The 27,332-nt window shown below is 48.3% G+C and overlaps 1 protein-coding gene across 1 annotated transcript in view; it reads left to right on the forward strand.

Moving 5' to 3' along the window:
• LOC135812506 (serine/arginine repetitive matrix protein 1-like) overlaps nucleotides 1–27,332 on the forward strand; it is a 68,512-nt gene that overhangs the window by 40,094 nt on the left and 1,086 nt on the right. The window contains exons 10-17 of the mRNA XM_065325843.1: nucleotides 2,033–2,158; nucleotides 5,702–5,823; nucleotides 10,466–10,610; nucleotides 14,474–14,583; nucleotides 16,593–16,740; nucleotides 21,809–21,916; nucleotides 24,152–24,261; nucleotides 24,920–25,015. Of these exons, the coding sequence (XP_065181915.1) occupies nucleotides 2,033–2,158; nucleotides 5,702–5,823; nucleotides 10,466–10,610; nucleotides 14,474–14,583; nucleotides 16,593–16,740; nucleotides 21,809–21,916; nucleotides 24,152–24,261; nucleotides 24,920–25,015 (965 nt within the window). The remainder of the gene's footprint in view (nucleotides 1–2,032; nucleotides 2,159–5,701; nucleotides 5,824–10,465; nucleotides 10,611–14,473; nucleotides 14,584–16,592; nucleotides 16,741–21,808; nucleotides 21,917–24,151; nucleotides 24,262–24,919; nucleotides 25,016–27,332) is intronic.

Raw genomic sequence — 27,332 nt, forward strand, 5'->3', positions numbered from 1 at the left:
AGAACAGTCCGCCATGCCACAACACCGTCTCCTATGTACTTTGTTGTCCGAATTTCCCTTAAAGGTTTGTTAAATCTTTTTGAAATGGATTATAATGGTGCATTCATTTCAAGCCTAGATTTATGAATAGTGTTAAAGTGTATGCATTTGTAGAGTTTGTAGCATCCCAGAGCATGCAACTCTTTGTATCACGAATGCCTGCTTGTGATCCTCTCTTTTATGTTGGCTTTACATGTAATCAGGTTTTGATTGATTGCGGCGCATTCTGAGAATGTCACGCAGAGCGGCACATTTCACTTGCTGCCTAATGCTTTGGACCCACCACATGATGTGGCCTATCTTGTTTATACGCGTATTTTGATTTGGGTGACTGCGTATATGCTTGCTTCAGTGCTTTAGGTGTACAGTGGGGATCGGATATAATGACCTGCATATAATGATATTATTGTTAAGGGACACAATTCTGTTGCCCAAGTCGTTTAGCAAGTCATTTGCGTACATTTTAGATCGGGTATAACGACCGCGAAAATACCGACAGATCGAATTTACTGACACGGTTTTGGTGCCCGAAGACCTGAAAATGGATCGAATATGACAACTTTTCTGTACAATTTCGCTTCATCAGGCCGACTGGCATGCATGGAACGTGGCTGTGTCACCTGCGAGGACCACGCGACCTGTACACCATACACTGCAGAGCAGAAGTATTCTATGCATGTACATGCCGCCGTGCAGTAGTGCTGTTTCCGTGCATGTCTTTTGGCTTGAACATAATGTATCACAGGTCTCCTCTCCATGTAACGTATTCTCTAGGACCACCCAAAAATTATGTTATATCGAGAGTTATGTAGGAAACCGTGTGTAAAATACAAGATGTACCTCAAAGTGAAGGCTGATTTAACCATACCAACATGTACAAACTGTACCACCATCGACATCAGATGCAATCAATGACCCAGAATGTGCACAATAGGACTAAACTGGCTAGCTACAGCTACATGTACAGCTTGATCGTACCGCGTACGTGAATCTTTACTTTGGTGTATCGAGAGTGCGCACGTCATGCACTGCCCTGTAGCAGGCATTATGTCGAGGTTAGGTTATATAGGATAAAACTGGCCTAAACTGGCTAGCTACAGCTACAGCTTCATTGTACCGCTCGCGTAAATCTACGTTGTATTGAGAGTGCACACTTCGAGAACCTCGCCGTAGGGTGCATTATGTCGAGGTTTACGTTATCCAGGATTACGTTGTTCAGAACAAAATTTGTATGGGAGTGATTTTTTACGTACTAGCGAGGGTTACGTACCAGTGAGAGTTATTATATGGAGAGGAGACCTGTACATGCATGACACCGGTATGTACTGCATGTTTATGACACATGCCTGTACATGCACATCTGCAATCAATATCTGGCATTGTGTTCTCTCCAGAGGGGAGTGTCGTTATATCACGACTCCACTATATCTTTCATAACACTAGGGCGGAAACGAACGCTCAATGAAGCGAACGAATATTCTTTTTTCCGAATACACCTGAAACGAAGAATATTCCGAATATTTTGAACTATGCAATATCCATGGATACCTAGTTGTATCCATGGTAACCATAGACCATCAACTGGTGACTGCCCATTTTATGAGAGAGCCATTTGAGAAGCCATTGTTATCATTGGCTTGCTGATGATAACACATGGATGGAGACAAGCCTACACATATTCTGCACCACATAAGCCTATTCTATATCAACAAGGTGGGTTTCTGCGCATTTACGAATATTCTTATTCCTCATGAATGAAGAATATTCTTTTTCTGGACTCGGATGGAGAGCCAAGGATAAATTAATAGAAAAGAAAAGGGGCCAAGGAACTACAAGTTACGCTATAATGTGCAATGTTATCGCATGAGCTTATTGTTTAGGAACTGGTGGTGTTAGTGGACATTATAGCGTAACTTGTACAAGTAGTTCCTTGGTCCTTTCTCTTTTCTGTAAATTCTTTGTCTGGTCTGCGTATTTCGAATATTCCTTCCAGCCCAAGATAAAATACTCGATGGTTATGATTCTGAAGGCAGAAAGCTGAAGAGTCCCGACACAAGTACTGCTGACGACAACGCAAATCCACTCCCGAAGAAACCGAAGAAGATCAGTTCGTCTAAAGGTAATAGTGCAATGCATGTCTGTCTACATCTCATTTCACAAGAGAGAGTTTGGAAGCTTTGTTACAACTCTGAGTTTCACGTATTACTACGATCATCAGGCAACTGATGGATCCAAAACGGGCAGCCAGAACATAAGGGGGAGCAAGGTGGGAAATTCTGAGGGGCGTCATAGGCGACGCGTATCATAGCGCAAGAGTCAGGTGCAGGCGTGAAGTTGCCAAGTCTTCAGACTTGCGGCTATGCAGCAGTAGTACTACATCTCATTTCATCCACTTTAGGGAATGAAAAGGGAAAGTAGTAGGGTCCCTCAACTCAAAATACGGTCTCTTTGCTGCATACATCACTAGAATGTTCACCAAATTTTCTGGCTTGGCCAATCATCAGGGTAAAAAACAGTTTACAGTTTTCACACTGATGACGGGCCATGGCCGAAGATTTGGTGAACATCTTAAATGATGTATGCAGCAGCAAAGAGACCCTATATTGATTGTCTGATTTGAGGTACCCTAATGTGTAGATGGCTGCAATGGAGTCTGCGAGTTCTTAGAAAAGGAGAGGGTGCGAACATATGATTGTAACCACATTGACATCAGGCCTCAAACCAGGGACCTTCGCTATAGGTCAGCGATGCTCTACCACAAAGCAATGCCACCGCTAAGTTATGCTGCGGTCGCTATCCAAACTCAGACCGTTCAATGTAGCGCGATACTGCGAGTCAACAAATATTCGGCGCGTATTTATTTTCGGCTATTTTCGGCCTGGTCATGTTTGGCTAAAAAATTGTTGCGGCCAAAATAGTTTTCACTCACAAAGGGACTGTTTGGTACATGGGGTAGTGGTCCACCCGAGCGATCACACTCACCACCGTAGTGGTTTTCCAGAAATGAGTAGAAGAAAACCACCCTCGCAGCCACATAATAGATAAAACAATCTATTATTTTAAAATCAGTAAAAGAACTGCCAGCATCCGGGAGAAACGGCCGCAAAATCAGGAGAAACAGCACGGTAAGTGGTGAACATGGGTGACTGGGCAGCAGGGGAGTACCTGAGAACAATGACTCCTTACATTCCTGGCCACGACCGCTCAACCGGGCTATAGAAAAATCACGTCTTCAGGCCAAAAAAACCCATCTATTTCATTACTGCCTGCCTCACTTTCAGTCAGACCCAAGAATAGAGAGAAACAAGAAAACCTGAATGTATTAAACAGGATATGTCATATGCTACACGCTTCGCTAGGCTCAGCCGTGAAAAAAAACACTGTTTGCAAGGTACAGTGTGACAGTGACAGTGTATACCGGCGGCAGCAGTACAGGCTGGAAATTTGATGCGGTCGAAATGGGTTTGAGCAATGGGAGGCCGTAATTTAAATAGGCCGATTTTTTAGACTTACGGTAAGTCACAAACTGGTCTTCTGAGCATCCTTCTGCGCATGTCATCAGTGGTAATATTATGACTTTCTGCCCCTCATGGGTCTAGCCCCCTCGTGGACAACTTTTTCTGCGTGGTGTTTTTCACTGAAATACCCCATTTCCACAGAAATCGAGGCTTTACAGCAAGAATTTGCCCACATGCCCCCTATAACCTTTTGTTTTTCCTACTCAACAAGGCTGTGACTTGACATAGAGGCTGCAAAACAGGGACATCTTCGGACCATTCTTTGTATTTCACCATGCTCACAATGACTTTCACGCAAAATTCACTGCAGGCGAAAGGCTATGGAGCGGGATTGCAGTGGGTGAAAAGTCTGGAATTTGTTGTGTAGAGATGTTGCTCTGTACAGGAGACCTATTGGCAGGAACTACACCATGATATTAGCCTGTGCAGAGCTATCTAACAAAGTAGCCCATAGGGAGAAATCTCACAAAATTTCTGCATAATCGCAAAATACGATATTTTTCAGAGCGGCATACTGGAAGATGATGCCCAAATAAATGGCCATTTCTTGTTCCAAACATCAATAGAGAAGGGCTTAAGACAACAACAGCAACAACAACAAAAACAGGCCAATCTTCGGACCAATTTTCTGGTATTGAGCTACCTTCTGAAACATTTTGTTCAGACCTCGAAGTTCACGCTTTCATGAAGGAAGCTACACAGTTGCACATCCCTCACTGTTCCACACATACCTGAACTATTATAATAGTATGCGGGGAGCCCCAATGCTTGGATTATTCATTAGTTTGAGGGAATGAAAAGAGGACAAAAAACCTTATACAATGTACTACTAGCTAATGTTTGTCATACTTGTACGAATTGTTGCGTATTCGTCGCGTTTGTGTATTTGTAAGCTAGGGTTGGTTCCTCAATAACTAAAATGTATGATTACGTAATACTGTCATGTGGCACACTGCCTTACGTCCCAGTGACACTGCTTCCAACATGCAGCATCAACGTCCAGAGCGGGGAAAAGCCCATGCCCCCCCCCCCCCTGCTATTGGTAAATATGTGCTAGTGATGGACACAGCTGGACACGAGGAGACACTTAGTAGGAGAGCATCAGGGAGTCGAGGCCTCTGATTTCGAGTCCTGGTGGCAGCCAATTCTTTCCACATGCCTTTCTCCCAGGAATAGGTCGAATCAAGTGTCATACTTTAATTAGTGTTAACATCCCACTGCACGCACAGACATTGAAGACAAGGTTTGGGCTAGACTGGAACTCACGCGGGGGAAATGGGGTTAGGCTTACACCCAGGCCACCACATGGTAGGACGAATCTAGAGGGGGCCGCTAACAAGGTTAGGCTTACACCGCACTTCCACATGGTAGGACAGATGTGGAAGTAGGCTGCTAACGGGGTTACGCTTACACCCGGACATCTGGATGGTAGGACGAATGCAGAGGGGCTGGTAACCTGGACTTGGGTATCAGCTCACAGGCTTACGGAGTGCTTTGTAGCCACCCACTCCATGTGAATGCCACCCTTTCCGTGAGTTCCTTATTTTTTATTCGTGACTCGGATAGTATGTAGTAATGAGTAGTGTGATACTAGTACCACGCCAAATTGGGTGGGTTGGGATGGGGAAATTTTGGCAAAGAGCTAGTGTTGGAGCAAACAGCAAGTGAGAGTGGTAAGCAACAACAGGAACAAAGAACACGAGTGCATGTACATATGGGCTCAGATGCGCTGGTAGGTTAAGCTGCCGACAGAGCTAGAGGGGAACATGCTCCCTCGTGGCGCGAACCGTGCCCGTGTCACGTGCACAGCGGTGTGCGTGGGCAGCTCAACGACAGCGCTACGGGTAGATGTGGAATGCAGTGTGAAGTAGCGGCATCGCTACGGGTAAATATTGAGTGCTATGTGCAGTAAACGCAGGCGGACACGCGCTGAGAGAGCGTTACATGCGTGTTAACTACAGTTAATACTACGTATAAACTGAGATGTATCACTGAAAGTTACCTGAGAACGGGTTTACTCGCAAAGCGAATTGCGTGAGTAACTGAGGGTTACTACCTCAAACTTCTCTTTACACCTCGTTGTCACACTGCCTCAGCTAATGCAAAGTAACTCTTCTGAACAATTGTCCTATTGCTATTGGCAGCGAAACCATTCGACATAAGGACATGGGACAAGAAAACCAGGAGTTTTATCGAACCGCCGACAACCAAGCGGAGGAGATCTGATCGAGACATTGCCGACGATAAGAAAGAGGATAAGCCCAAGGTCAGTGATTTTTCACTTTTGTACATCTTTTTCCTTTCTGGGTTTTTGTTCTGTTGTGGCCATTTATGCCCCTTTACCCCCCCCCCCCCCCTCTCTCTGTCTCCTCCTCTGTTTCTTTGTCTGTTGTCTATCTATTCTTACACTAAAAAGTCCAAGAACTGAGACCGACCAGTATATGTTTACATGGCACGAAGGATATAGAGGATATGCAGGATAGAAAAGGAGACAAATGAAAATGCATGACTGTGTTGAAGCAAGAGAGAAGAAGAACCAAATAGAAACACAGATAAACGGACTATCAAAGCACAAGCGGATGCAAACATGCTGTCCTCATCAGAACGTGCACGTACAAGTGCACCTACAACCAGCGCAAACGACGCCAGCGTACTGCATGCATCAAATACGGGAAACACATGCACCGAAAATGTAGCCAGATCGATACTCGATCACGACTGACTACAGTTCGTACAGTCCGGGTAGCTAACATAGTACCTCATGACGTCAACTTAAAACTAGACACAAAAAATACACCGCGTGTGCACTCAAGAAATACAAACTACGAGTGCGAAGCAAAATAGAAGAACGTAACTCCGTCGTCAAATAGTGCAGCAGAGCAGTCTACTGACTAAACCAGCATGGATACTACGACATCTGGGCAATTGCCTAACACAACGATCAAGGATAAGAGGTAAGACCAGTCAAATACAAATCAAGAAATTCAATGCTCAAGAAATAATTCAAACAAAACAGGCATAGCATAGCCTAGCACAGCAGCACCTAGCCAGGGAACCAAGCAGGAGTTACAGTCATGACGAGATCTGACAAACATGCACTGAAGACCTTTCCATGACAACGCCATACACAACATTCTCCCCACCAAAGGGCTTCAGTCAACTGAATCACAAATCAAGCCGAGTATCCAGGGCCACCTTGGGAGACTGTCGGTCCAACTCACAATCTTTTGAATGGGCACACTCAAGTCGTTAACAACAAATGACACAGAATACTTTGTGATGTGGCATGTAGTAGCCAGCATTCTCTGGGTGTGGCTCTTTCTCGATGGCATCCAATGCCAAATACTCAATGATCAGAACTTCATCATACGCTGTACGCTGACCTTTACACTACAACTGCTTCAGTAGCGATTGTGCCGCTGCCATCGCTTGGTTGAGGTTGTCTGGGAGGCGTTTCTCCGACCGCCACAGCAATCCAACCGGGTAGAACGTACTGCAACGATCAATCGGAAAGTCGGGTAATGTCTTGGTGACTTCGGGAAATATTTCCATTTTCCTCAGGCGGTCGATCTCAACGCAGCAGACACTGACGGCCGGTGGCTGGGCAGCGCACATAGCTGGACCCGACAACTCGACCCAGACAGTCAGGCACTCTGCCGACGTGAATTGATGCTTGTCACCCATGATCGGTTCCGTTGTCTTCGCCTTACAACCATGGGCGGTTTGATACGCCATACCATCTTTGGCGAACGCTTTCAGGTTCTTGGTATAGCACCTTTTCTCTATCATGAATGCCTTCATGTCAGCACCGACTGATTCCAGCAGCACTTGCCGTACTATGGACACGAACAGTCCACTCTCGTCCGCCTGGCTGGTCCCATTGCGGGTCGATGAACTGCGAGTTGATGACTCAGGCATGGCAAGTTTCGCTCATTTCTCCGTTTCTCTTGTTGTTCGTACCACAAATTGGTAGAAACTCTCATCACTTTTCCGCACTATGACCACCAATGCCTGCCAGGCCTTGTCGGCGGCCTTTCCATGTGCAGTTAGTAGCTCGCGCTTGGCGTCCGCAAACGTGCTGCATCCGTAGCATGCGCTCTCTAGCTTGCTGCCTGCAACAGCAAAGTGCAATCTTATCAGGTACTCGTCCTCACTAAACTCGTTCTGTGCCGCCACATCTTCGAATAACTCAAGGTAGAACTCTACCGTTTGCTTTCCATCAACCTTAGGCATCTTGATGGCTGGCTTCCTCGCGATGGCACTACTATTCAGGATGCTGCTGTCGTTGCTAGAGGGTCTGGACTGTGTGATTTTCTTCCCTAACTCTGCGACCCTCTGCCGCAGCTCCGCAGCACAGATGGGGTGAATCTCTTAGCTGGTTTGTGCGTGTTGTGGGTAGCTCAAAAGTTTGGGGGGAACCTGAGCGTGCGAATGGGTTGTATTCGGGATAGGTGAGTTGCAAGAAGGTGTTGTGGTGCATATCTATGGTGCAGGCTACGTGCAAGAAGAATATGGAAGAGGGTACGGCGGCTGCTAAGTGATGGCCATTTGAGCCGGTGCAGCAGCACGGAGTGGGTTCTGTGTTCAAAGAGGGGGAGATGCAAAGAGAAGCGAGCGGCGGGCCGTTGGATGCGCTCACGCCGGTCACTGAGGGTTAAGGGTAGGGGTGAGAGGACAGTGCAGCCATACTCAAGAATGGGGCGGATGTAAGATAGATAGATGGAGGAGTGAGCAGAAGTGTTTCAGGAATTGCGTAGTCGCAGGAGAAGGAACATCTTCCTGGAAGCTTTAGTGATAACATAATCAACATGTGAGTTCCAGCATAGATTATGCTGTATGATGAGACCAAGGTGGCGATGCCTTGAGGCCACAGTGAGGTTGGCATTGTTGCGTGTGATTGATGGTGGTCTAGGAGGTGGGCGGTTCGCATGGTGAAAGTGGATGACAGTGGTTTTACTGTTATTGACCAGGAGATGCCAATCCTTCAGCCACTCTGCAGCGGTTGTCACAGCTGACTGCAGGTGCTCCTCTTCGGCTAGAAATGTTTCATGGGCAACAATGATAGCAGTGTCATCTGCAAACTGGCTGCACCCGGTGTTGGCATTTATGCAGGCGGTTGACAGATTGACTATGTAGGCCGTGAACAAAAGCGGTTCCAAGGCAGAGCCTAGGGAGATCCCTGCTGGAATGTTCAGCCAGGTTGACTTGCTGCTCTCCACTTGTTCACGTTGTCGTCTGTTGGTGAGATAAGAGACAAGCCACTTGAGGTATTCGCCATCGAGTCAGAGGTGGGCCAAGTTTGCAAGCAGTCCTTGGTGCCACACTCGGTCAAACGCCTTAGATAAGTCGAAGAAGCAAGCAAATACTGATTGTCCAGCAGCTCTTTTCTCGATGATTTGATGGATTAATCGGGACAGCTGCTGTGTGGTGCCGCCTTTTGGCCGAAAGCCTGATTGGCGTTTGGGGAGGTGAGGTTGAATGTGCTTGGAGATCCGGTCAGCAACAATCCTCTCTTGCACTTTCGGCGTCACACTGAGCAGTAATATCGGTCGATAGTTGGAGGGCTCGGTTTTGCTGCCCTTCTTGTTGAGGGGGTGACTGTTGTATCCCTCCACTCTTGAGGGATAGTGCAACGTTCAAAGGAGACGTTAAAAAGGGTTGCTAGGGATGGCGCAAGTGAACTGGCTGCCTCTTACAGTAGGCGGGTTGGTATGCCATTACAACCCGGGCTCTTTGACGGGTCGAGGTTAGGCAGTAGCTTTGAAACCTCTGGAGCTGTTGTTTCAAGTTTAGTTAGACCAGGTGTATTGGGGGTGGGGAAATGAATGGGGGGGGGGGGGGGCGTTCCTCGTCGCACCCTTGACTGACTGTTGTCTCTGCGGGATGAAGAAAGCGTTCAGGGCGGTTGCTTTTTCAGCAGGGGTTGAGAGAGTCTGACCATAGGAGAGCATGTCTGGCAGAGTAGGTCGTTATGAGGACTGGAGGCCATGCACCAGTTTGTGTAGGTTTGGTGTAGAGTGGCTCGTCCCAGTGCCATTACTTACATTATGTAGACTTTGTTGTTGCTATTGCTTTTGCTGTTGCTGTTCCTACTGCTGCTGCTGCTGCTGTTGTTGCTGTTGTTGTTGTTGTTGTTGTTGTTGAGGATTGGAGGCCGCGCATCAGTTTGTGTAGGTTTGGTGTGGAGTGGCTCGTCCCAGTGCCATTATGTAGACTTTGTTGTTGCTGCTGGTTCTGGTGCTGGTGCAACTACTAGTCATGTAGCAGATCTGCTTTGTTGCCACACCTGCTCATATATCAGTTGCCTGCCAAGTTTGGAGGCACGTCATGACCTGCCGACAATTTGACCTTCCCTTGCCGACAACAGTCATGAATGTCCACTTTTGACAATCTTGGTTATGAAGTTATGGTCCAGATTTCTTTGTTGTCACTGAACATCATAGGCGTTTCCACAGCTCTCCCCTAAAGTGCTAAGCAAGTTAATCATCTGTCTGTAGAAAGGTCGTGGGCAGTGACATTACAAAAAGAGGAAGTTCTGTATGTGTATACTGGGTTTGGTAGGAATGGGGTCCGCGGTCTCCCTCCCCGTTTTATTTTTGGATTAACATACTCACAAATCGAGCTATGTCGTTGCTGTGTCATCATCTATGTGCCATGTGCTACTTGATGTACCAGCCTGCTATGCCGGATACCGCCAGCCATGCATCGACCAGGCGCCAGGCGCGAACTGATGGTGGTGGTGGTGAGAAGGAGAGCTCAGTGCCAGAACTTTGCAGCCTAGAGAGCGTGTGTGGGCAGGCGTGTGTTTACCGCCATATTGCCAGGTGTGTCTTTACCACCATATTTATCAAACATACTCACATTTGGGTAAAATGATGTGGCAACACTGGATCTGTTTTCTTTTGTAGGCACCCTCGTCCAGCCCAACCATCAGTCCTCAGCCAAACAAGGCTAACAAAGAACGACAGCAACAGCAGCGGTCTCCATCTCACAATGGCTTGGCCAAGAAGAGTGACACGGACAAGCATAAGAGACCGCAGCAAGCTGAGAATGGTAAGATTGGTTTTCACGAACAGCACGATTCACAATTTTCTGCGATGCCATGTGCAACATGCGGCACTTGCGGCAAAGAATTGCCTGTTGCGTATTGTTGCAAGCAGTCGCAAGGCCACATGTTACAAGGCGGAGGACATGCTGTCATGAATTCATTGTACATTGTACTCACGTGTTGCTGGGTTATGTTTTGAAAGAAAAAAAGTTTACATTTGCCACAGCATGCACCTTCAAATAAATACTATCCATATGATATGCACATCAATTTTGTTGTCAGATCTGGATAAGAAGAACTGCCAGCTTGATGACCACTCTGCATTGGTTGCCACTTCCCATGAGGGTGCGCAACAGGCTCTGGCTGCGTTTGTACATGTTGCTGGTGCATTTGGCCTGAAGGTGAATCTCGCAAAGACCAAGGGCATGCCGGTCAGCTACGGACTCACAGCACATGACCGTCTGCCTTTGATGGCAGCGGGTGATATTGTTGAGAGCGTGGCTGACTTCAGGTATCTCGGCTCCATCATACATACAGATGGAAGATCGGCTCATGATATCAAGTCGCGCATTGCTGGAGCATCGGGGGCCTTTGGGGCGCTGCGTCGTACAGTTTTCATGGACCGCAACCTATCAGTTGCCACTAAGCACCAGGTGTATGAGGCGTGTGTTGTTTCCCTGTTGCTCTACTGCTCTGAGTGCTGGGTGCCACTGAGCCGGGATGTAGCCGCTCTCTCGATATTCCATATGAGATGTATCCGATCGATCCTGAGCATCACCCAACTTGACATGTGGACATCCCGCTTGACTAGCACCGAGGTTGTGGCAATCTGGAACTCCGCCAGACAGTTGATGATCTACCGACCCTTTCTCACGCGTCGCCGGATGGAGTGGCTTGGTCATCTGTGCAGAATGGGGGAGGAGTGTACTCCACGTCAGCTGCTGTTTGGCTCCCTCTTGCCGACTCGTCCTGCCTGTGGCCCTCGGAAGAGGTGGTGTGACGCCGTGGGAGTGGATGTTCGATGCCTCGACCTGAGCGATGAGGCATGGTTTGACCTGGCACAGGAGCGCAGTGAATGACGAGGGGCGTACTCCAGCGTTACTTCATCTGGACCACGTCCACAACCACGAACACCATGCACGGTTTGTGGCCGGTCAGTCAAAGAGTGGTACAGGTCGTCCCTCGTTAATACATAATCTCTGGGACTTGACAAATGTTATAATATTAACGGGGTTTATGTACTAAACGAAAGTGTACATAGCTTGCTTGTGTACCAGAATTTTTCACTTTTTTCCACTTTTCTGAGTGTTTCTTGCTACCATGACTAGGCAGCGAGATATTCTTGATTCCCTCGATATAACATAAAACTTATGTTATAACGGTCACAGTCAGCGACGATTCTACAGTTGACATGGTACATGCCCAGCCGCACCTGTACAGTCACTCGAAAAAAAACAGAGCTTTGTCGGTTTGTGATGTGCGCTCTGATTTCTATGCTAATTGCGTCCACAAGTAGAAACTTGAACACGATGTGCCTCCACTGGAAGGCCAAAAGACCAACAAATTATGTACTATTAAGGTAGGTGACATGCGGGTACAGAGAAATGTTATGTACTAACGGGGTTTATGTACTAACGGGGTTTATGTACTAACGGATTATGTACTAACAGATTATGTACTAACCGACAAAATTTGTATGGAAGTGACCACGTTTCGTCCGGGACTTGAAATTTCTTATGTACTAACGGGGTTTATGTACTAACCGGACTCGTACTAACGGGGACAACCTGTATGACCTGGCACAAGTGCGAAGAGGTGCGCAGCAAGCCGATCGCGGATCAGATTGGGAGCAGGAAATGCCCAGCGTGCATAGAATGGTTCAGGAGCGCCGGAGGCCTCGCTGTCCATAAGTGTCTACCCGAGAACGTTCGCTCTACGTGCCCAGTGGATGGCCCTTTATTTGTCTGTTCCCAACTCGGTTGCGGCAGTACCGGTGCCGGCGAGGACTCGGATAGCACTACCCTGCTGCCAGGCTCATTGCAGCGCATGTGGCAGGTGCTGGCGATCAAAGAGGGATTTCCAACTGCGAAATGTAACAAAACTCTCGTTGGCCGCTAGCCTGCGGAGCGCGCAGCGTACCGTACTCAAGCGACCTACCCCATGTCTGCTCAGGGTGGGTGGGTGGGTGTGGTTGTGTGTGTGGTTAATTTAGGGGAATGGGAAGAGCATTTGTTATGATGCCATCCTCTACCCAGGGCAGGGTAATGACCGGAACTGATATTTCTGCAAAGTATGGGCTTGTACAGCACAGACAGTCATAGTGAATACCAAATCAGCTTCTTGATCCGATAATGGCGGCTTATTTTGGGTTATCTGTAGCATGACATTGCTGTCATCAAGCAGATCACTGTGCAAAAAGCAAAGTCCAAAATCTTCATCTATTACAGAGTGATGGGCATTTGAATAAGTTCATTTACATCGCTTTATATGGAAAACTTGCCTTTCAAATGCATTTTCTCAACACTACGTGAAACCACATAAGCCCCCTTTCCGGATCTGGAGGCTCAAATAGGATGGCTGCGAGCTTGTACAGTACAAATAGATTGAATACCGAATAGGATGGGTGTTAAAAAATGTAAAAAACTGGCTCAGTATCCGAGTTTAAAGGATGGGTGTTGCGAACCTTGAAGGAGAAGTATACCCTAAAATCAAATTTTCACCAGTTGTAGTCTTCGGGGTGCCGAGTCGAATGGTTTTGGCCCGAGGAAGTTGAGACGCTCTCTTCCTACTTTATTCCCAATCCAACTCGCACACTTCCACCGAAACTGGGTGACTGCGCCCTACTAGATGGAGATTTGTATGCAAAAGTCACTAAAAGCGCAGTTTCGTTCTTATAAAAGCACGGATGACCGCAATTGGTCCAAATGTTGTAGTCTCTTGGACGCTGAGTCAACTGGTTTTGGTCCGAAAAGGCTGCGATGCAGCGTTCAGCCCTTATTCCCAATCAAACACGGGTGAGTAAGTGGTCACTTGCTCATGCGTGCACCAGTCACTTTTACAGCCGCTTCCTGTCACTCGAGTTGAACCTTGGTGTAAAAGTAGGTCGTAGGGAGAAACCAGACTAAATTGCTACCTTCTGAAACATTTTGCTCAGACCTCGAAGTTCAGGCTTCCATGAAGGAAACCACACAGGCTGGTGGAATACATCCCTCACTGTCCCACATATACCTGAACTATTATAATAGTATGCGGGGAGCCCCAATGCATGAATTATTCATTAGTTTGAGGGAATGAAAAGAGGACAAAATACCTTTTACAATGTACTAGCTAATGTTTCTCGGACTTGTACGAATTGTTGCGTATTCGTCGTGTTTGTGTATTTGGAAGCTAGTGTTGGTTCCCCATCAACAAAAAATGTATGATTGTGTAATACTGTCATGTGGTTAACTGCCTTACGCCCCATTGACATTACTTCCAACTTGGTATTCGTGGATGGTTGTAGAAAGGTCAGTGTTTCCGAACACAGTGTCCTCCATCTTGTTACATGCTGTCTATCTAACTACTTCCAACTTGCAGCATCAACGTCCAGAGGGGGGAAAATCCCATGCCCCCCCCCCCCCCCCTCCCCCCTGCGGTTGGTAAATGTGTGCTAGTGATGGAAACAGATAGACACTAAGTAGTAGCAATCGAGTTTCTTCTTCAATTAGTGGTATCATTTAAAAGGTTACTTGAGAACGGGTTTATTCACAAAGCCAATTGTATGAATCACTGAGGGTTACTACCTCTAACTCGTCTCTACACCTTGCTCACACCTTGCCCAAGCTAATGCGAAATAACTTCTGAACAATTGTCCTATCACTATCGGCAGTGAATACCAAGAGGGTAGCCTTGCCGCATACTACCAAGCAGAGGAAATCTGATCGAGACATTGCCGGTGATCAGGAAGATGCTTTGAATGAGGAATATTATAAGCCCAAGGTTAGCAGTGACTTTTCTATTTTCTATATATGTTTATTTTCTGGTCGTTTATGTTCTCTTTGTTGCTCTGTCTCTATGTCTCTCTGTCTCTCTGTCTCTCTGTCTCTCTGTCTCTCAGTCTGTCTCTCTGTCTCTCTGTCTCTCTGTCTGTCTGTCTGTCTGTCTGTCTGTCTGTCTGTCTGTCTGTCTGTCTGTCTGTCTATTTGTCTCTCTGTCTGTATCTCTTTCTCTCTCTTTCGCTCTTTCTCGCTCTCTCTTTCTCTCTCCCTTTCTCTCTCTCTCTTTCTCTTTTTCTCTTTCTCTTTCTCTCTCTCTCTCTCACTCATTCTCTCACTCCCTCATTCTCTCTCTCTCTCTCTCTCTCTCTCTCTCTCTCTCTCTCTCTCTCTCTCTCTCTCTCTGTGTCTCTCTCTCTCTCTGTCTCTCTCTGTCTGTCTCTCTGTCTGTCTGTCTCTCTCTCTCTCTCTCTTTCTCTCTCTCTCTCTGTCTCTCTCTCTCTCTCTTTCTCTCTCTCTCTCTCTCTCTCTCTCTCTCTCTCTCTCTCTCTCTCTCTCTCTCTCTCTCGTCCTTGCTGATTTGTTGTTCAGCAAGTGACGCTTCGTGGCGCCTTCATTCGAGTTTCTGCGATGAGGGCAGGGATTATTCCGATAATGTCTCAGTGTTGGTAGTGTAACGAAAATGCAATGGAGGCGCTCCGTGTGTGCTTTCCTGGCGCATGGTTGGATTTGCCTGTTGCATGGTCGTTGGAGAGTTCAAAATTTGAATATTTCCCCTAGTGATATTTATTGAATAACTTTATTGAAGACCACTTGGTGGCGCTTGGGGACATGTTGTAGCAGACTATGGTGATGGTCTACCGCCAAATTCAGGACGTAACCTCGCTGCTTGTGGCCCTTGAAGTTGGACTTTGTAATGGCCGCTATTGGACAGGTTGAATTGATCGAATCGTTCGAGGAACTCGCCAAGTCGCCGGTCAAAACTTGGATGGCGAAACATTACTACATGTAGGTAACTTGGATCAGTGTGCGAACATAGTGGGTTTGGTTGTGCTGTTTTATTGTGAGCAGCATTTAGCCCTCGTTCTTGTACCTTGTTTCAGTGCGTAATTTGGTTGATTCTTTTTATTTTGCGCACTATCCAAGGAACTGGACCAAACCATCAATTGGAAATTCGGCCATGTCTGGTGATATTTGGTCATTTCAGACATTGACTCCTAAAAGTCTTACCCTCACTGGTTTCAGTTAAACCGTAAAGTCTTGTATAAAAGCCGCGGCTTCGATGACTTTCTTGGTGAAACTTTGCAGGCTTCTATATGAGACAGGCTTCTATGCAAGACAGGTATTTCTATGTATGTCAACACTAAAACCAGGCTTATGTGTGATTTGACGGGCCCAAAATTGCGGCTTCTATTCGAGGGCGGCTTCTATTGAAGTGCGGCTTTTATACAAAACTTAGCATCCCCCCCCCCCCCCCCCACCTCACAACAGAGCAACCGCAAGTTTCACGCTCGAAAGTCCAAACAGCAATGACATGCAAGAGACATTGTGCAGAATTTTGAAGGGCGCGTGCCCACGTGACTCGCTCATGCGTGCAGGTTGGGCCAGCTCGCTGGGCTGGCTGCAAACTCCCGTTAGCATGCTAACGCTCATTTTACGGTATGCTGAGTGTATATGCTGCAGCACATCTTGAAAGCAAATTGTCCTACATTGTACTACAGTTTGTATGAAAATGGGAACTTCCAGGCATGGGTTACTAAGGCAATGTTGACCTATAAAATCGTCATGAAAAGTGCAACTTTGACCAAGTAAACGATGGTATTGTGTTATGGGAGTGGGGTGGGGGAATGACCTCTCTTTCTGTCTGTTTGTGTGCTAGTGAAGTGGCTACTGTTGCTGCTGCTGCTGCCGCCACCGCCGCCGCCGTCGTCGTCATCGTCGTTGTTCCTTTTGTTCTTTTAGCTAGCAGTGATCATTCATCATTACTGTTGGATGATGTGTTTTCTTGTGTAGGCACCCTTGGCAGAAACGACTAAGAAAAAACTACAGCAGCAGCACCACCACAAGCAATCTCCATCTCAAAATGGCTTGGCCAAGAAGAATGGTGTCGTCAGCAGTGACACGAATAAGCTTAAGAGAACATGCATGCCAGCTGGGAATGGTAAGATTGGCTTTTACGCAAAGCACGATTCACAGCTTTCTGCGATGCGGTGTGCGACATGCGGCACTTTGACAAATACTTGCCTGATGCGTATTGCTGCAAGGTATGGGTTGCCGGGTACTCGCTCTGACTTGAAGCTGCGTGGGTAGCGAGATGAGGCGTCCTGGCTACAGTTCACAGAGGCTACTGCTTTACTGTCTAATTACACAACGCCAAGTTTAATACTGGTTCAGTGTGTGTGTGTGTGTGTGTGTGTGTGTGTGTGTGTGTGTGTGTGTGTGTGTGTGTGTGTGTGTGTGTGTGTGTGTGTGTGTGTGTGTGTGTGTGTGTGTGTGTGTGTGTGTGTGTGTGTGTGTGTGTGTGTGTGTGTGTGTGTGTGTGTGTGTGTGTGTGTGTGTGTGTGTGTGTGTGTGTGTGTGTGTGTGTGTGTGTGTGTGTGTGTGTGTGTGTGTGTGTGTGTGTGTGTGTGTGTGTGTGTGTGTGTGTGTGTGTGTGTGTGTGTGTGTGTGTGTGTGTGTGTGTGTGTGTGTGTGTGTGTGTGTGTGTGTGTGTGTGTGTGTGTGTGTGTGTGTGTGTGTGTGTGTGTGTGTGTGTGTGTGTGTGTGTGTGTGTGTGTGTGTGTGTGTGTGTGTGTGTGTGTGTGTGTGTGTGTGTGTGTGTGTGTGTGTGTGTGTGTGTGTGTGTGTGTGTGTGTGTGTGTGTGTGTGTGTGTGTGTGTGTGTGTGTGTGTGTGTGTGTGTGTGTGTGTGTGTGTGTGTGTGTGTGTGTGTGTGTGTGTGTGTGTGTGTGTGTGTGTGTGTGTGTGTGTGTGTGTGTGTGTGTGTGTGTGTGTGTGTGTGTGTGTGTGTGTGTGTGTGTGTGTGTGTGTGTGTGTGTGTGTGTGTGTGTGTGTGTGTGTGTGTGTGTGTGTGTGTGTGTGTGTGTGTGTGTGTGTGTGTGTGTGTGTGTGTGTGTGTGTGTGTGTGTGTGTGTGTGTGTGTGTGTGTGTGTGTGTGTGTGTGTGTGTGTGTGTGTGTGTGTGTGTGTGTGTGTGTGTGTGTGTGTGTGTGTGTGTGTGTGTGTGTGTGTGTGTGTGTGTGTGTGTGTGTGTGTGTGTGTGTGTGTGTGTGTGTGTGTGTGTGTGTGTGTGTGTGTGTGTGTGTGTGTGTGTGTGTGTGTGTGTGTGTGTGTGTGTGTGTGTGTGTGTGTGTGTGTGTGTGTGTGTGTGTGTGTGTGTGTGTGTGTGTGTGTGTGTGTGTGTGTGTGTGTGTGTGTGTGTGTGTGTGTGTGTGTGTGTGTGTGTGTGTGTGTGTGTGTGTGTGTGTGTGTGTGTGTGTGTGTGTGTGTGTGTGTGTGTGTGTGTGTGTGTGTGTGTGTGTGTGTGTGTGTGTGTGTGTGTGTGTGTGTGTGTGTGTGTGTGTGTGTGTGTGTGTGTGTGTGTGTGTGTGTGTGTGTGTGTGTGTGTGTGTGTGTGTGTGTGTGTGTGCAGGCGCGTGCTCGGCGATGGGCACGGGGGGCACGTGCACCCCCCCCCCAAATTTTCAATCTGGGTAATTGCAATTGTAATGTATGCAAATATGCTCTAAAATTCAAGAAAGGTTGCAAACAAATTGCAGAAAATTGCCCGGGGGGGGCTCCCCTCGGGCCCCGTGCACCCCCCTAGTTGGGGGGCCAAGCACGCCCCTGGTGTGTGTGTGTGTGTGTGTGTGTGCGTGCGTGCGTGCGTGCGTGCGTGCGTGCGTGCGCGCGCGCGCGCGTGCGTGTGCGTGTGGGGTGTGCTAGTTTGTGTGCGAGTGTGTGTGCGAGTGTGTGTGCGAGTGTGTGTGCGAGTGTGTGTGCGAGTGTGTGTGTGCGAGTGTGTGTGTGCGAGTGTGTGTGTGCAAGTGTGTGTGTGCAAGTGTGTGTGTGCAAGTGTGTGTGCGAGTGTGTGTGCGAGTGTGTGTGTGTGCGAGTGTGTGCCAGCTAGTTCGGTGTGTGTGTGCAAGTGTGTGTGCGAGTGTGTGTGCGAGTGTGTGTGTGCGAGTGTGTGCCAGCTAGTTCGGTTGGTGGGTACACTTATGCCTGATTGTGTTGGGCCTGTTGCCAATTGGCTCGGCTGCTTGAAGGTGTAATGTTGTACCTGCCACCTTTGTTGGTTGCAGAGTTCATACTTTCTATTTGAAGTATACATACCTGTTAACCATGGACTGCTTCTGGCTAGATTAACTCTTGTGTAATCAATAGTGCTAGTGATGCTTATATCAGATCTACTCTGATTTAGCCACCCACACTAGTAGCAAGTATTGCCTTCACTGGGGGCAGGGGTAACTGCAGTTGGATCCCGGGACGGATACCCTGATGCCGTCAATCCTTTTTTCTGCACCTTGTCCTCACCCACTTACTGAGGTGTGGTGAGCCCATAAGTGGGATCATTTTCAAGTCCACCCAGAGTTTTGGGGATTTCGGGGGGTGTCGGCCGTTGGGCGGTTCAATAGCCAATTGAGTCATCTTTCCAAGATTCCTTTTGAGTCTCTCTCCCCTCTCCCGGGGAGACCCACGTGACCAGTTTTGGCAGTGAGCAACAAGAAGTGTGCGTGTGTGTGTGTGCGAGTGTGTGTGCGAGTGTGTGTGTGTGTGCGAGTGTGTGTGCGAGTGTGTGTGTGTGCGCGTGTGTGAGTGTGTGTGCGAGTGTGTGTGTGTGTGCGAGTGTGTGTGTGTGTGTGTGTGTGTGCGCGAGTGTGTGTGTGCGTGTGTGTGTGTGTATGCGATCATGACGGCGGGCCATGGGGTCTCTGCTGAAGACTCGGCTGACATCGTTCTCCCCCTTGGCACTATCGAAGCCGTGCTGAAGTTTACTTACCTAGGATCCATAGTGACCCCTGACAGTCGTTCTTCATCCGACATCAAGCGCCGCATTGCCGAAGCCTCAAAGGCCTTCGGAGCCCTCCAGAAGGTATTTACTGACAGGTCTCTGTCCCTCTCTTGTAAACGACACCTGTACATGGCCTGCGTTTCCTCAATATTACTGTATGGCGGAGAGTGTTGGACCCCACTCCAACGGGATATCAGAAGTTTGGATAAATTCCACCATCAATGCATCCGCACTGTCCTCAGCATCATCAGTGGTCCGAGCGGCTGTCATCCACAGACCTGCGGAACCGTTGGGGAGACCCAGTACTGATGTCTACACGCCTCCGCAATCGGCGTCTGGAATGGACTGGGCACGTTGCGCGTATGGATGAGGATCGCACCCCTCCCCCCCCCCCCCCCCCTCCAACTCCTCTTTGGGTGGCTACCTGTGCCTCGGCCTTTTTGTGGTCCCCGGCGACGGTGGAAGGACACGGTGATGACTGACTTCAAGTTTTCACTGCAGCAGCCATCTCAGTGGTTCATCCTTGCTCAGGACCGCCAACAGTGGAGGGAAGTACGGGGTGCCCCTCAGTCGAGCTCCACCATGCCCAAGTCTGTGCATTGCGCAGTGTGTGACCGGAACTTCTCACGGGTCTCCGATCGAACGCGGCACAAGTGCACCACTCAGAGACAGCTTCCCATCCAGCTCCAGCGTGGATCAGTGCAGTGCCAGAACTGCCAGAGGTGGTTCCGCAGCAAGGGTGGCTACTCTGTTCATCGATGCCAGCCTGTCACGAGTTCTCCTACACCAACAGTCAGTCTGTCTGTGCCACTTTAAGCTTGTTGCCAGCAGCACTGCCCAATATGTCAGCAATGCTTCCGTTCTGCAGCCGGGTTCAAGCGTCACCACTGCAATCGTGGTGCGAGACCATCTGCTGCTGAGAGAGAGCAGCTCTGCCCCTCAGCTGCCCACATTGTAAACGCAATTTCCGCCGGCAGCAGGACCTAGCCAGACATTCGCGGTTCTGCCTGTGATCCGACTCCCGTTTTCTGGTCCCCTTTGAGTCCTAGGGGTGACACTTGCCCATCTGGGCAGTCATGCTGCTAGTAGTAGTAGTAGTAGTAGTAGTAGTAGTAGTAGTAGTAGTAGTAGTAGTAGTAGTAGTAGTAGTAGTAGTAGTAGCAGTAGCAGTAGCAGTAGCAGTAGCAGTAGCAGCAGCAGCAGCAGCAGCAGCAGCAGCAGCAGCAGGAGTAGCAGGAGTAGCAGGAGTAGCAGGAGTAGCAGGAGTAGCAGGAGTAGCAGGAGTAGCAGGAGTAGCAGGAGTAGCAGGAGTAGCAGGAGTAGTAGTAGTGTGTATGCGAGCGTGTGTGTGTGTGTGTGTGTGTGTGTGTGTGCGTGCGTGTGCGTGCGTGTGTGTGCGTGTGTGTGCGTGTGTATGTGTGTGTTTAGGGGGAGATTGAAGACCAAGTTTTTACTGTGCAATTCTCTACCTAGGGCAGGGTGTTGACCGGAACTGATATTTCTACGAAGTATGGGCTTGTACAATACAGACAGTCGCATTGAATACCAAATCATCTTCTAGATCCAAAAATGGGGGAGGTGTATTTTGGGTTATCTGTAGCATGACCTTGCTGTCATCCATCAGATCACTGTGCAAAAAAACAAAGTCCAAAATTTCCATCTATCCCAGAGTTATGGGTTAAGTAACTTAAGTTCATTTACATCACTTCATATGGAAAACTCACCTTTCAAATGCATTCTTCTCAGTACTGCGCGAAACTACATAAGCCCCCTTTTCGGATCCGGAGGCTCAAATAGGATCAGTGTGAACTTGTACACTGCAACCATTTTGCATACGGAATAGGACGGGTGTTGACGGGAAAAGAAGCGTGTGTGTTCTTCAATAGTTCTTCCCCGTCAAGTACTTGCTACTGGCCACGCTCACTCAAAAGCATTTGTGCGTGTATAGTTTGGCACGTCCCAGAGCATGCAACTCTTTGTATCACGAATGCTTGCTAATGATCCTCTCTTTTATGTTGGCTTGACATATTATAATCAGTTTTTGATTGCGGCGCATTCCGAGCATGTCACGTATGAGCGACACATTTCACTTGCTGCGTAATGCTTTGGACCCACCACATGATGTGGCCTATCTTGTTTATACGCGTATTTTGATGCGGGTGAATGCGTATGTGCTTACATCCGTGCTTTTATGTGTACCTGTGGCGAACTTCTGGGATATGATCGACCGTCGTGAAGGCAGGAAGAGGAAGAGGCATTACACCATTAGCGCTGGTTCACGCTGGAAGAGACCGGTTTCATGGGTTGCTCGCGCTATCAACTCCATATTGAAGAAGTTAACTGAAGGTAAGAGCACCGTGCATGTCGGTCTACGTCTTATTTTCATCAACTTTAGGGAATGAAAAGGGAAAGTAGTAGGGTCCCTCAACTCAAAATACGGTCTCTTTGCTGCATACATCACTAGAATGTTCACCAAATTTTCTGGCTTGGCCCGTCATCAGGGTAAAAAACAGTTTACAGTTTTCACCCTGATGACGAGCCATGGCCGAAGATTTGGTGAACATTTTAAATGATGTATGCAGCAGCAAAGAGACTCTATACTGATTGTGTGAGTTGAGGCAAACTATCATTTTTTTTGGCGTTTCGGATCTTGAGAGAACCATGTTCAGCTTCACAACAAGTCTCGTCTCCGGCTGCAGAGGCCACGCCTCAGTAGATATGGTGGAGGGGACACTCATTGAAAGGGACGTGAAGACGTTGTGGGAGAAAGACAGTCAAACTGAGAATTGGGTGATCAATCGAAAGGTATTCAAAAGCATGAACAAGACGTGAGGCTGAATGTGTCTGGCAGAATTCAGCCGGATATTTTTTGGCTGAAAAACGTTCAGCGGAAAGGCTGCGGAACTGAGCCGTTACCATGGAAAGGCAAAAACTGTCCGCGCTTCTGCAGTTGAATGTCTGAAAGTGTGCGGTGTGACCGCAGCCTAAGGTAGCTCGATACTAAGTCACAAACTGGTCTTCTGGGGCATCCGGCTTCTGTGCAGGTCATGATACTACTTGAAGCACTACTAAAGGCAATCTGGCTCTCACCCTCGGTCCTTCCGCCCTTCATTTTCGTGGTTTGGGCTTCCACTCGTGACTCGGCAGGTTCCTGGCCTCTCCGCACTCTGTCCTCACGAGAGGGTCGCTCTGGAGCTAATGCAGAGGGAATCGAGTCTCAGACGTCCACAAACGTTCGTTGTGCTTGACTTCGCTTCCACTGCCGGGAAATTAGTCACACTTCAAGCCTGCTTGCTGCAGCCTACACCTATGATACTAAATATTCCCTCATTCAAGCTCATCTCGATATGGCATGAATCCGTTTTTCTGCCTTCTGGCTCGGAAAGGAACACATGGAATGAGAGCCTCAGTTCCATCTCTCGTCTGCTAGTGCACTCGGGAGCGCAGCAGTGCTTCGGCATGACGATACAAGCCAAATTAAAACAACTCTAGCCAAAAAACTAGAAGAGTTGGTGGACAAGCCGTTGATTATTCACTCTCATTGTAATATCAAAAAAGTATTCTTTCTAGACCAAAGAGTGGTATATTTGATAAAATTTAATAACGATAGAAATATTTACGATACTTCTTCAGAACAACGAAACGTCTGGAGAAGTATCGTAAATATTTCTATCGTTATTAAATTTTATCAAATATACCACTCTTTAGTCTAGAAAGAATACTTTTTTGATACCAAAAAAACTAGCTCAAAGTTCGTCAGGCAAAAAGCAAAAGTCTCAACTCAAAGGGTCGGGAAGTCAGAGTCAGAAGGTCCACTTGCCCCGTCTACCCAGACAATATGTGTGCAAGTCATCTATTGTTGCCTACTCATCGCGTTTGTGTATTTGGAAGCTAGGGTTGGTTCCTCAACAACAAAAATGTATGATTGCGTAATACTTTCATGTGGTAAACTGCCTTACGTCCCAGTGACACTACTTCCAACATGCAGCATCAACGTCCAGAGGGGGGAAATCCCATGCCCTCCCCCCCCCCCCCCCCTCCCCCCTGCTATTGGTAGGTGTGTGCTAGTGATGGAAACAGCTGGACACAGATAGACACTTAGCAATCGACTTTTTCCTTCAATTAGCGGTGTCACTTAAGGTTACTTGAGAACGGGTTTATTCACAAAGCCAATTTTTTTAATTATTATTTATTCAACATCTCCTGGTTCATCGTAAGACTGCCAATACTTACGAGAAGCGGGGTGGTAGCCAACCACGGCGAACTAAATATTAAGGAGAGAAGCAAAAGAGAGTACTGCAAGGAGAGGCATGATGAAAATGGTGAGATTATTTAGGACGAAGAAGGAATTACGTGTGGATCTGGTGGACACAAACCGGTTGTACTTAGCAAGGTGTTTGGGAACCAGGTCTAGCAAGATCATGCGCACAAGGATGCAAAGATGTTGCTGGTGTCGCTCTAAAAGGGGTGATACTGAATCACTGAGGGTTACTACCTCTAACTCCTCTTTAAACTTTGCTCACACCTTGCCAAAGCTGATGCAAAGTAACTTTCAAACAATTGTCATATTACCATTGGCAGAGAATACCAAGAGTGTAGCCTTGCCGCAGACAACCAAGCAGGGGAAAACTGATCGAGACATTGTCGACGATGAGGAGGATGCTTGGAATGAGGAACATGATAGGCCCAAGGTTAGTAGTGACTTTTCTATTTTCTATATCTGTTTCTTTTCGGGTCTTTTTGTTCTGTCTGTCTCTTTGTCTCTCTGTCTCTCTGTGTCTGTGTCTCTGTGTCTGTCTCTCTGTCTCTCTGTGTCTGTCCATCTGTCTCTCTGTCTCTGTCTGTCTGTCTGTCTCTGTCTGTCTCTCTCTCTCTCTCTCTCTCTCTCTCTCTCTCTCTCTCTCCTCTCTTCAATTCTGTTCCCCTCTATCAAGCATTACTGCCAGTGCTACTGCTTATCCCAGATCTGTTGATGTACTGGTGCAGTACATGTACTGTTACAGTACTCTCATCTCCCCTTTGCCGTGTTACAATCTGTCGTGATGTGAATTGATCAAGACCAGTCCACCAGCTCACTCTGTTGCTTTACTACTTTCAATCAGAGTTGTAAGCAGAGTTGTTGGCAGAGTAGGAGAATGCCTAGGCTCACTTGAGACTTGAGTAGGTGCTCCTGTACAATTCCTGGATTACACCACATTCTCATTGTCACCTACTTCAAGTATGTTGACTTGGAGAGGTCTGGCGGGTCTTTCAGGACTTGTTTCATCAGTGTGATATTTGTAGCAATAGTTCTACCAGCATACAATAATTCTAGCTCTGATGTATGCTGTTCATATCCATCATGCTCAGGTAAAGAGTGTCGAGAAGAAGCTGTTGCCAGTCACTGTCAAGAAGTCGCGTAAAAAAAGATGTAGAGAAAAAAGAAATAGAGAGAAATATTCCATGGTAAGCACTTGATGTTCTCACTACAATAATATCTCTTCCTAAAAAGAAAAACAATTTTCGTTTCTCTCTTTTCAATTGAGCAAGAATTAACTTTTGATGAGAAGGGAACGAAAACGTTCGGTAACAAAATAGGCTTACTTGACTGTGTGGATTGCGTCGGTGCTGACACCTTTTCTTTCGAAATTGGATACGCCTCCAATTTTTTCCTTAATACAACTAATTTTTGGTCAAAATATTCTTTCACATGTTTGTGTGTGTGCGCGCGCGCGTGTGTGTGTGTGTGTGTGTGTGTGTGTGTGTGTGTGTGTGTGTGTGTCGGAGACAATACAATCCTTCCAGGAAGGATTGTATTGTGTCCAACCTTCGTTCTCGCGGCCTCGAGGGGGAATGGCGAGCTGAATGCGAGTCGCGTTCCACCTGGCGCTCGGCGTACTCAGCACCGGTAGATGCCCAGCATCCCCCCCCCCCCCCCTTTCCCGTCACCTGCTACACCTGCGACCGACAGTTTGCACGCCCCAGTGATCGCGCACGCCACAAGTGTAGGGTTGAGCGTGCGAAGCCGGTTGCGGAGCAGAAAGGTGCATACCAGTGTGGAGAGTGTGGCCGTTGGCTGAAGTCCCGTGGGGGTCTGGCAAGGCACAAGTGTACTTACCCCCAGTCAGCAGTCGGTGCGCTCCTGCCGCTGCCTGCTTCTCCGCTGTGCTGCGTCGCTCACTGCCAGGCTTGTGACCGCTGCTTTGCGTCTACACGTGGCCGCGCCCGTCATCGCTGCTCACGGACTTGTAGTCGTCCGACCGTTCAGGACCGTCAGGGTTTTACATGTGTTTGCGGCTGCTCCCGCCGATATCGCTTACCGCATCCCCTGGATCATCACAGGGTTGTGTGCTCCTCCTCTCTCTCAGCTGCCCCTCCGGGGCCCACGTAACCTTCATGGCAGTGGCTCAACAGGACAGGAGAGGACAGGACAGGACAGGTGTGTGTGTGTGTGTGTGTGTGTGTGTGTGTGTGTGTGTGTGCCGATGATTTCATAAGCACTTCGGAAGCATTCTCAGCCGATGGTTACAGAGGGACAAAATACCCCAGGTTTAATGAAGGTAGTTGGGAAACTTTTCTAAGCACTCGCAGACTGCATTTCAGCCACTCACACATTGATAGATCTGAGTGGAGAACCAGGTGTCAGGATGGAGTCTACAGTGTGGTATGCTCTCGTGTACAACCTGCCGTGAAACCACTCCTGTGTATGGTCTGCACACGCCGTTTCAGCCGTCCTCAAGACATCGCTAGACATAGTTGCACCTCCCGTCGCTCCGCAAAGGCAAAAAACAAACAGTGAAACAGCCGTTCACGTCCCGCCGGACTCGCAGGGCCTCATGCCGCGTCCCGGAGACAGCACTCCTCCAAGTCGCCCCGTTTGGGGACACATAGCCAATCGTGGCAGTGGGCGAAGGAAGGAAGGAAGGTGTGTGTGTGCATGTGTGCGTGCATACGTGCGCGCGTGCGTGCGCGCGTGCGCGCGCGCGTGCGTGTGGTTCTTCGTCGTGATGAGATCCGTATTGACAACTTTCATCATCAATGTCTACGGTGTATCCTGGGAGTCTCGCGTTGGGATCAGGAGTTGAATCATGTCCGGAATTGTGACCTCCATAAGCGTTGGGGGGATGAGGATCTGATGCCGGACACTATGCGTCGTCGCCGCCTCCAGTGGTTGGGCCATGTAGCTCGGATGCCTGACAACCGTCTCCCTAAGCAGTTGCTGTTTGGATGGCTTGACGCTCCCCGACCAGCTCAGGGACCTCGTCTTCGGTGGAAGGACAGAATACAGTCAGACATGAAACTGTGCCAAATTGATGAATGGTTTACTCTGGCCCATGATCGTCAGCAATGGAGAGATGCGTAACGCACTCGTGTGCAGCGGCCTGCCCCGGTACCGCTCTCTTGCCTGGTGTGTTAGAACGGACATTCAAGAGTAAATCTGGACTCGAACGACACAAATGTTCTGCTGATCGCCAGCTCCCTGTAGCGGAACAGCCGGACGCACGTCAATGCCATGCCTGCCTTCGGTGGTTCCGAAGTGCCGGTGGACTTGCTGTGCACAAGTGCACAGCACCCGCCCCGGCATCACCGCCCACACCCCAGCGCATACCAATCACCAGCCATCCGTGTTGCAACCAGCACTGCGCTACCTGTGATCGCTGTTTTAAATCTGCTCCTGGCTTTCGGCGACACAATTGCAATCGTGGACGGCGTCGTGGCGGAGCGGCTTCCTAGTGGCAGTGCTGACTTCTCCCGAACTCTCTCTTCTACTCTCCCCTGTCTC

Source organism: Sycon ciliatum, chromosome 3, assembly GCF_964019385.1.
Source record: "Sycon ciliatum chromosome 3, ocSycCili1.1, whole genome shotgun sequence".
NCBI classification, from domain to species: Eukaryota; Metazoa; Porifera; class Calcarea; order Leucosolenida; family Sycettidae; genus Sycon; species Sycon ciliatum.